This window comes from Lipotes vexillifer, unplaced genomic scaffold, assembly GCF_000442215.2.
Source record: "Lipotes vexillifer unplaced genomic scaffold, Lipotes_vexillifer_v1.1 scaffold311, whole genome shotgun sequence".
Taxonomy (NCBI): domain Eukaryota; kingdom Metazoa; phylum Chordata; class Mammalia; order Artiodactyla; family Lipotidae; genus Lipotes; species Lipotes vexillifer.
Window position 1 is genome coordinate 3847892 of NW_006791012.1, and position 10568 is coordinate 3858459.

The window sequence follows — 10568 nt, forward strand, 5'->3', positions numbered from 1 at the left end:
TGGGGGGGGACATGTATGTGTGTGTGTGTGTGTGTGTGGGGGGCCTGGCCTGATTGGGGGGGGGCATGTGTGTGTGTGTGTGTGTGTCCTGGCCTGATCAGGCTGCTTCCCTTCCTGATCAGGCTGCTTCCCTTCCTGATCAGGCTGCTTCCCTTCCCCCTGCAGCCTGTACTCCCCCTCCTTTCTTTGACTTCAGAATGTAATTGTTTACTTAGTGCCACTGACCAGAGACCCTAGCAGTGCTAACACCATGGAGTATTTCTAACTCGACGACATGCAGCGCCTCCAGCCTAGTGACCCAGAAGCCAGTCACGCTGATTTGTAGACTCTCAACACCTGAGGCCCAGCTCAGTGAATTCCAGCCATGGCTATGAATTTGGGAATTTTTCCAATTACTATGGCTCACAAGGCAATGCGACAGATGACTGTCACCCGTCCAGGTCTGCCCGGAAAGCACCCAATGCTGAGCTTTCCTGGGTGCAATGAAGTAACATGTGCATTTTCCAAGCTTTAACCACCAGGTCCTGTGAGCCTGTTACTCCCCCCGCCCGGCAGCTCGAGGGTGTGTTTCCAAACAGAGCTGGGGTGTACACAGTTGCACCTAGACATGGTAAGCCAAATGGCAGAGTGTCCTGGTCCTTGGGAACCAGTTCCCACGGGGAAGCCCAATGCCTGTGCTGAGAAGTAATCCTCAAACCAGTGACTGGGCCAAAGCATTGCACGGGAGGCTAAAAGTCAATGAAGGCGGTGCCCGGGTCTGCCGACCTGACCGATGGGGCGGGCATCCCCCGCAGGCAAGCTGGAAGCCCAGCCCCATCACAGAACTGACTCCTTGGACTCGGGGGTGCTGGCCGCAAGGCCGGTGGGGTTTGGGTGTGTCACCAGGGGTGACGTCTCCTCCTCCGACTTGCAGTTGGGGACGGCCTCCACTTTGACCTCGCTCAGCTCCTGCTCGCCTCTCTTCGTCGCCTTCTGATTCAGGTGGTGGAGGATGCCTGCACCCAGGGCATCGCCCTCCACGTTCACCACGGTGGTGGTGCGGTCCCTGGGGGGAAGAGAACAGGCAGGCATTACAGCCAATGTTGCCTGGAGCCACCAGGGGGCGGATGTCACCTTGGGCAGAGCCACCAGGAAGCTGTAACACTGAGGGAGAGCAAGCTAGTAAGGGCACAGGGCCTCACTTGATGCTAAAGTGATTTTCTCCAAATACTTTTTATGAAACTAACAGATCCTCAAGAAAACTTGGGAAAAAGAAAGTACAAAGGAGAAAACAAAAGTCACCCCGCCCCCCCATACTCCGCAACCCTGAGTGAACCAGTATTGACCTCTGGATCTGTTTCCTTCCAGAAATCTTTCAAAGTATGCATTTCATGTGTGAGACACCATCGTATAAAAGTTACAGACAGCTGGGATGATCGCATAAATTCCATCCTGGGTCCAGCTTCTCTCCCACTCACTGTTGTGCTGTGGGAACCTGCCTTCTTGGTCTCACTTTGACACTGCATCTCTACTGAATCGTAACCTCCACATGCTTTCCCTGGCTGGTGGCAAACACCATCTCACAGAGAATAGTGCTGTCCCTTCCAGAAGCTTGTCTTCCCAGACCCCCATAACCATCCCCCATCCCTGGGGCTCAGAGGAAGTATTGTCCCCATTCTGAAGAAAGGGGGGAAATATGACCTTGCCCGCAGCACTGGAGAAGCTGAGGGCTGTGGAATCAGAGGTCGCGGTGGTACAGGGCTCCTGTGACTGCAGGTCTCGCCTGGGCAGCCCGCTTGGCGCCCTGCGTCCCTCGTCCTGGCTAAGTGCCCCTTCGTGCCTGCACTCCCCACGTAGAGGAAACAGCGGGGTGAGGAAGGAGGCAGGGCCTCTGACACGCAGCTCGGGTCCCGTCCAGCTCACCGCAATGTACCATCGCAGGGACTGAGTTCCGTCCCAAGTGCTCTCTAGACAAGGCGGGTCTCCAAGGCACATGTCACATTTCACCCCCGAGGAGCTGTAGGGATTCTGAGAAGCCCCTTCAAGTTTCCAGGGCTTGAAGATTTCCAAACACAAGATTTCCAACCACCATGGGTAGAGCCACGAGCCCAGGGCCAGGCTCCAGTGTTTAGGGTATCCCATGCCCAGCTCTGACTAGCCTGGCCAGGAGTGTCTTTCTTCCCCAGTGCTGACTGAATGCTCTTCCTGCATGTGCCTAGAACTCTTCTATGTGCTGTGCACGTGTTAACGCATGTAGTCTCCACAATAACCCTGGTGTAGGTTCTGTTCTTATCCCCATTTGACGGATGGGCAGAACCAAAGTACAGATGGTTCACATCATACAACTAGTAAATGGCAAAGCTGGGATTTGAACCCAGGTACCTGGGCTCCAGTGTTCATTTTCTTATTCACATGCTCTACTGTCCAACATCAGTACCTCAGTGGACCTTCCCTATAAAACAGGTATTGTTTGTATCTGAGAAAGATATCATGGGACTCAAGGAAGCAACGCTCAGAAACTGTGCTATGTCTTTATAGGAGCCCAGGTAATGGTCATCTGGATCACAGCTCCTTCCTAACTCCGCTCCTGAGCCCAAGCCATGGCATTCGCATTAGCTGGGCTCATCTTTTCTCCCCTTGCAGAAATCACTCCTTGGACATTCCAGGCCAAGGACGATCATTCCCGAAGGCTCGCTGCTCCAATGGTTATGACCCCTATGCAGCCAACAATCTCCATAGACCCTTGGGCCCCTGGCTTTCCTGAATGCTCTGAGCAAGTTCTCAGTAATGACATGTTTTAAGTTTCTCTGCATGCCCCAGGCCAGTGGAATGCCAAGCTTCTAGGGAGCTCATTACAGACTTTCTTTTATTTGGTGCCCTTAGGACTTGCTACTTACACAATCCAGTCCACAGCCAGGATCAGAGAGAGGTCATGAGTGGGCAGCCCAATGGCCTCCAGGATAATGGCGATGGTGAGGACCCCTCCAGCTGGCACGCCTGCTGCTCCAACACTGGATGCTGTGGCTGTCACTCTAGGGGATGGGACAGCAGGATCAGCCATTAGCCCAGAGTATGAGGGGGCACAGAGACATGCAGAACATGGCAGCCACGGCTTGGAAATTGAAGACCACACAACCCTAGAGTCTGTCAGCTGTGCCCTTGAGAGAGGTTCCACTCTCTTCAAGTAATGAATTCACACTGTTTACAAATGAGACACCCGAATCATGGTGAGATTGGTATTCATGAAGTTTTTCAAAGGAAATCACAAGAAAAAGACCTCAAGTTTTGTACCAGGCCTAATGATGAAGGAAAGACTACAGAACTTACAGAATGGTGAAAATCTGGCCTGCTTTCAGCTCCACATTGTTGAGCTGGGCAATGAACACTGCGGCCACACACTGGAAGATGGCTGCGCCGTCCATGTTTACCGTGGCCCCGATGGGGAGGATGAACCTGCCGATCCTCTTGTCTACACCATTGTTTTCTTCAATGCACTTCATCATAGAGGGAAGGGTTGCAGAGCTGGAAACGCAAACAACCAACCATGAGAATAGTCCTTCCTGGTTAGGCTAACATAGTACTCAGCTCAGACCTGGCAACAGAGCAATTGGCACCATCCTAGTTTATGGCACTTTCCCCTTGAAATAAGAGAAATATCAGAAGTGTTGCAAAGTTTCTGTCACACGTGGGGTTTTGTTAACTCCCAAAGTATTCAAAATTGGACTCCTTAGATTTACCTGTTTTTTTTTTACCTGGATACCCCGGTTCCAAATTTCTCAAGAACCACACATTGTTTCATGGTACAAAATGTGTGTCTCCTCCCTTGAATATTTTTCCTCCCAAAACGTAAAAGGCAAACTATGATTTTTTTTTTTTTTCTTTTAGACCAAGAAGCCGAGATGGCTCTGAGAGTTTGGAAAGAGTAACTGTGTTCCTAGATTACAAAGAATAAGACCCGCTCTCTCCAATGGGCTCTGCAGATTCTGCAGGGTGTGGCTGGCACAGTTGAGAGTAGGCTTGTTTCTGCCTAAGCTGGAGAAACTTACCTCCTTCATTCTTGCCCCCCACGACCTTGTCATATACATAGCCAGTCAGGATGGGAGGAAACATGCAGTAGGGAGGCAAAAACTAAATGTGTGAGTGAAACGATGTGCTGCCATCCTTTGAAAGTTTCCTTTAGTGTATTTGGAAAGCCCAATTTTTTTGTGAAGGATTTCTAATAATGACAAGGTCCATCTTTTGTGCTAAATGAGATAATCCCACAATACTGTGGACTCCTAGAGAGCTGAGCATGCATCCCTCACCAGGATGCCTTGGTCTTATTTAGGAAATAATTCACCCATCCAAAGGGAGAAAGAATTGGGCGGGTATCATTCTAGAAACTTCCCTGCAATGAGTTTTTTTTTTTAACATCTTTATTGTAGTATAATTGCTTTACAATGGTGTGTTAGTTTCTGCTTTATAACAAAGTGAATCAGTTATACATATACATATGTCCCCATATCTCTTCCCTCTTGCATCTCCCTCCCTCCCACCCTGCCTATCCCACCCCTCTAGGTGGTCACAAAGCACCAAGCTGATCTCCCTGTGCTATGCGGCTGCTTCTCACTAGCTATCTATTTTATGTTTGGTAGTGTATATAAGTCCATGCCACTCTCACTTTGTCATAGCTTACCCTTCCCCCTCACCGTGTCCTCAAGTCCATTCTCTAGTAGGTCTGCATCTTTATTCCCGTGCAATGCGTTTTAAGTAGCTGCCTTCTTTCACTTAGGCAGACGTCTAATTAGGGTGAAGACCCACAGCTGGACTAAGTAATGGTCCAGTTGACCTCTAAGCAGCAAGAAGGAGAAGGGAACGAGGCAATCCCTCATTCTGGCAATCCTAAAAATCCACTTCCAAAGAGCTGTGGGGCTGGTAGTACAAAAAAATCAGATGACACCAATTTAGAGTCTTCAAGAAATTAAAATATGTCAAGATGATGGTTGTGCATCCACCACAGGCTCATCTGGTTCCATATTAATACAGCTCAGAGCAGCCAAGGGCACCTGAAACCCACTCACCTGGAGCAGGTGGCAAATGCTGTTGCAAATGGTGTGAGGAGGCCCAGGAGGAACCTGAATGGGTTTTTTCTCGTGAAGACAAAATAAATAAGTGGCAGAACAATTCCTCCGTGAATAAAATGGCCCAATATAGATGTGAAGATATATTTCCCCAGGCTGGTCACCAGCACGATGATGTTCTTCATTTCCACAATCTTGCTTCCAACCAGGAACATGATGCCCACAGGTACGTACCTAGGACATGAGCAAAGGGCACTCACTGGTCAGTAAGGGTGGTGATGCTGGGGCTGAGAGATGTAGGCCTTTCCTCTCACAGAATGCAGGGACTCTCAACTAGGTGGTCTTCACCTCTCCCTAGGATGACCCTAAGGAACAGAAAAGGATGGGGGTACACCGTGCCCATTTTACAGGCCGTGAAACTGAGTAAAATTAACATGATTGCTCATTGTGGGTGATGGAGTCAGGACTAGGACACAGACTTCTTTCCCCTTGGATATTGTATGTTCTTAACAGCTGGATGCAACCAACCATATGGGCTCCCGAGTGGAAAGGCAAGGAACTCTTCAAGAGCAAAGCCTCTGGGGCTGTGAGCTTGACTTTCAGCTTTGCTCAGGATTGTTCTGAGAACTTAGAAACACAAAAGACACCTATTTTGCAGAATTGCTGTGATACAGAGTTGAGCCAAAGCTGGGCCTTTTGTGAAGTTTTAAATTCTTTGTGGTTTGGAAAACATGATTCTGTGGGAAAAAGTCATTAACAATGACCCTCTGGGAACACTCTTGGAGCGTGAAGATTTTTTTAATGGCAGGATGGGAAGAAGGAAGGGAAGAAATGAACTATGGGCGCTACAAAGAACAAAAGTCTGCTGTTTTGAATTTAATATAAATTGAGGCAGAATTTTATAACTATCGACTTTGTTTGTAAATTTTAATTATATACATAATAATGTCACATGGTTCAAATTTTAAAGGGTACAAAAGGGTGAAGTCTGCCTCCCACCTCTGTACCCAAGCACCCATCTTCCTTCCAAGGAGACAGCCAATGTCACTGGTTTCTTGAGTTTTCTTCCCAGAGATATTCTAAGCAGTATTATTATTTTAAAATCCCATAGTAATACATGAAAACATTCTCCTTTCAAAAAAATTAAAACATTATAGATTAGGCCAAAATCTTTAGGGACCATCCTCAAGCCAGCCCCATCCTCTGATAACCACTCCTACTTCCTATGCATGCATAGGCACTTTCTGGGCAACAGATCTCTCACTGCGGTTAAGACACTCAGCTAGGTCTGCCCTTCCAAATATCTGCTTCTGTAACTAATACATCACATTGAAGGAATGACTGTAAATTGGTTTCTAGATTGAAAACAAATGTCTTAACATACAAACATCACTTTCTTCCACAGTTTCCTTTAATCCAACCTTTGGGAGGATTTTAGACTAAAAAAATAAGCCAGGAAAAGAACTCAACGTGATGAAAACATTTTTTCCTTTCTGAAAATATTTTTCTCCCCTGAACAACAGCAGTCATATGAAGTGTCATGTTTACAATATAGAGTCAGACTCTGGAATTTGGGGGTGAGCAAGAAAATTTGGTTAAGCAAGATAAACACCACCAGGGGAGGCTCCGAACTTGGCTTCCCACCGAATCTCAAACTTTCTTACCAAATTCCAGGCTTCTCTCCTAAAATCAGTGCAGCTGCCATCCCAATGCCATCTAAGAGAGAGACGTTCTGGGATATTTAAGGGTTGACAATAAGGAAGATGCTTTGTGCACAAAAGGATAAACTAGTTTCTCAGCAACGAATGGGTAGAAGCTAAAACCCACAAAGTTTGGGTTGAGTAAAACAGCAGGATAAAGCTTATGAGGCATTGGCACTGAAATCGGTATGATTTCTGAGAAGTTACTTTGAGAGATCTTGTCAATTTTTCCCTTGTTAGCCAGAAATCAATCTGATGGCTTTTATTAAACAATTCCCCTTTCATTGATATTACATAAAGAAACATTCACTTAAAGGAAAGGCCATTCCAAGTTTACATATATGTATGGAGTGAAGATGGATTTACCCTCCATGTTGTAAAATACTATAGGAAGGGGCCCTTCTGAAGGTTGAAGTCTATCCTTTAAAGTGAAATGAGCCTTATTTTATACAGCAGAGAGCAAATTTATGGAGTTCATTGCCCCACAAGGTGATATGGGCATCTCATGTGATAGGGGATGGTGGTGGGACTCATAGATAAATCCCCAATGATAAAACCCAGGGGTCATTGTGGGTGATGAGGAAGTGATTGGTAACCATGACACATGCCTGTTTCTCTGAGGTCCTTCACCCCTTGTACCAAGACTGGCCTGTGGTACATCAACCACATACAGAGCACTGGTCCAGGTGGTCCCATAGGGGTGACCTAGAACAGCTAAGTCAGGTTCTTTTCTGGATGGCAGGAGACATGAGAGAGAGAGCAGGTGGCAGGGTGACACTCACCACATAATCCATGACACCAGCACCATCGTCGCCTCATTGAGGGCATTGAAAAAACGAATGAGCTCTTCTCCTTCAGAGCCGAGTTTCTTCAGGGCCACTCCTAACACCAGGGCAAAAAGGACCAATCCTAAAATGTTCATACCTTCAATTTCGGTGCCAGTGGGGATCTGTAGGATCAGAGGGGACAAAGGGTCTCAGTTTACAACAGATGAGTGAGAATTAAAGAATGCATTTGCTCGTTGTCTCTGCCAGACTGAAACACTGTGCCCGGAAGGAGGAAAGGTTCATATTTTCTTTAACCCTCAGTGATTTCACAAATCAAGGAGCAGGAAACTCAAGGGGAGATGGAGTCTGAGGATATGGAAGTCAACAAACAAAATCTTCACCTAGTTGTTAACTCTGAAAGCTGTTCAAAATGGGCATAGGTTGAAGCAGAAAGTAGCGAGCTCATCATCACTGGATATATTCAGCTAGAGGTTGGACAATCACTTCAAAGGGTTGCTTTTAAAAGAAGAGCTGATTGGTGAAAAGGTCCTTCAGATCAAGAGTCAGTGATTGTAACTTTGCCTCCTAAATGACAACAAATTCTTTGTTGCTAGGCTCTTACCATAGTCTCCTCACTGACGAATTTCAAAAAAGATGTTCAGAGTCAACATGGATATTTTCAGGATATTCTTTCCTAAATCACTGACTTAAAATGTACAGGTATAATGTATTCTTTTTTTCCAGCAGTGCTGAATCTCACTACTCTAAGCATATGTTAGAGGAACATTTTATTCCATCACAACACATTATGAAATTCTGAACAGGAAACATGTCAGTGTGGTAAAAACCGAAAGAGCATTTTTACCACTGTTCTAGTCTGAACCCTAGTCCCAGCTCTGATACTAAATAACTTCTCTGAGCTTCAGGTGCTTCATCTGCAAGATGAAGTGAAATGGACTAAACTAATAGCTTTCGACTTTTTTAAAAAAGTAGAACATTTCCTTCAATCAAAGAAAGGCTGGTAGGGCTTCCCTGGTGGCGCAGTGGTTGAGAGCCCGCCTGCCGATGCAGGGGACGTGGGTTCGTGCCCCGGTCCGGGAAGATCCCACATGCCGCGGAGCGGCTGGGCCCGTGAGCCATGGCCGCTGAGCCTGCGCGTCCGGAGCCTGTGCTCCGCAACGGGAGAGGCCACAGCAGTGAGAGGCCCGCGGACCGCAAAAAAAAAAAAAAAAAAAAAAAAAAAAAAAAAAAAAAAAAAAAAAAAAAAAAAAAAAAAAAAAAAAAAAAAAAAAAAAAAAAAAAAGAAAGGCTGGTAGAACTCAGAGCCACTCAAGCCCTAAGGAGGTGTACTAGAGGTTGGGGAAGGGCAAAGTTCCTCCTTCTCCCCATGGCAGCTCCATGGCTGGACTGAATAATTCTTGAGGTCCCTTGTCCCTTCCAGCTATATAGCATGAAGGCTGGGACCTAGCTCAGTGTCTGGTAAACAACATGTACTCAAAAATACTTGTGAATGAATGATGGTTATAGTGAGTTAAACCCCCAAGACAAATTCTATGTGCAGGGGTAGGTTAAATCCCCTATTAATTATATTTCAGAATAGCAGAAGGGGTGTTATAAAATTATTTTTTCTAAGAAAGGGGGCAGTAGTTCCAACTCAATGAAATGGATCCACTAAACACGGTAAATGGCCAAAGGAGCAAACCTAACCCGTGTGTTTCAAACAGCCCATTCAAACCCCAGAGTCTTCAGTCCGGCTGAGAAGAACAGGCATCGTGTATGCTCCCTCAGTTATGAAGCATTATTTGTGTTATAAGTATTTGCCACAAGTGATCTTACAAAAACTTTTACCTTTTCACGGGTTATGTTTCCAGTGCTTGTGTTGTGGGTCACCTCTCTATAGTCGGTTGCATACTGTGAACAAGAGAAAGCAAAACTCCTGTCAGTTCACAGCTGAAGACCACCTGGAGGGACCGAGAGGACTGCTGGGCCTCCGGCTACTCTGTACTTCTTCATTCCAGGTCTTCCGGGCATTCCTCACTTGGCTGGCCGGACAAGGGCCTCTGAGGACTGTACAAAAGTTACTTAAGACCAAGGCGGCATATGCTCTCCAGACTTCTGGTTATTTAGGAAGCCAAGGAAATGGGGAGAATTTCCTGTGTCCCCTGGTCGCTGGTTTGGAGAAGGTCTGCACACTTTCAAGCTGATGGTTTGATGTCTCAAACAGCTTAGAGTTCACCTTATTTGGGGAAACCTGGAATTCATTCCACAATGCCGAAGTACACTTTTCGATTTGTTATTTTATGTTCATTCATTTATTTATGCTCCACTATGTTCCAGAACTTATTTGAGCCTGACTGCTTTTCAGCATCTGTTTCTAATCTGCCTTCAGCCTCCACTCCCCAGAGCAAAGGCTGGAAGGCAAGACAGCATTTTCGGGCTGAGTCTTCTGGGAGACCACTCATCAGAGGTGAAACGTCCCTCCAACTTTGGTCCTGCAGTTGACTTTACACACTTCTGCCCGAAGCACACAGTTGTCTCCCTGGGGCAGTATGCATTATCATTGAGGGGACTCTGTTATAAGACACCCTTCCTGACCCTTCTAAGGACACCTGGCTTCTGAACTGTTAAGAGGAGCCCCTTAGAGGGTTCAGACCCAGAGGCTTGCTTTGAACTGGCCTTTAAAGAGCTCTGGTCTCTCTCAGCTTTGACTTATCAAGCTTTCAGATGGGCAGAGATGTTCAGCTGTCCCATGATTAAGGATGGCAGGGCAAACAAAACCCACCCCACACCTTCTGTGCCAGGCACTGAAAGTCCCGCAAACCTTGTATTTTTCTCCTAGCTCACATTATACATACAAGCCACAGCTATGTTTATATGCAGGGGTTTTTGTTGTTGTTTGTTTGTTTGTATGTTTGTTTTAAAGAGAGGCTGTAAGTAGAAACAGAAAAGTCTTGGCTTGAAAAAGGCAATCAGTTTAGTCCATCTATCTAGACCTTTATATTCTTTCTCTATATAAAGCATGGCTGCAGGGGAGTTACTTGAAGAATTGCTAAAATTAGGGA

The 10568-nt window shown here is 46.3% G+C and overlaps 1 protein-coding gene across 1 annotated transcript in view; it reads right to left on the bottom strand.

Moving 5' to 3' along the window:
* Positions 1 to 696: 696 nt before the first annotated feature.
* SLC1A4 (solute carrier family 1 member 4) overlaps positions 697 to 10568 on the bottom strand; it is a 20461-nt gene continuing 10589 nt past the window's right edge. Inside the window, 6 exon segments of the mRNA XM_007464110.1 lie at positions 697 to 1045; positions 2877 to 3011; positions 3307 to 3501; positions 5040 to 5273; positions 7522 to 7688; positions 9355 to 9417. Of these exon segments, the coding sequence (XP_007464172.1) occupies positions 817 to 1045; positions 2877 to 3011; positions 3307 to 3501; positions 5040 to 5273; positions 7522 to 7688; positions 9355 to 9417 (1023 nt within the window). The 3' untranslated portion in view covers positions 697 to 816.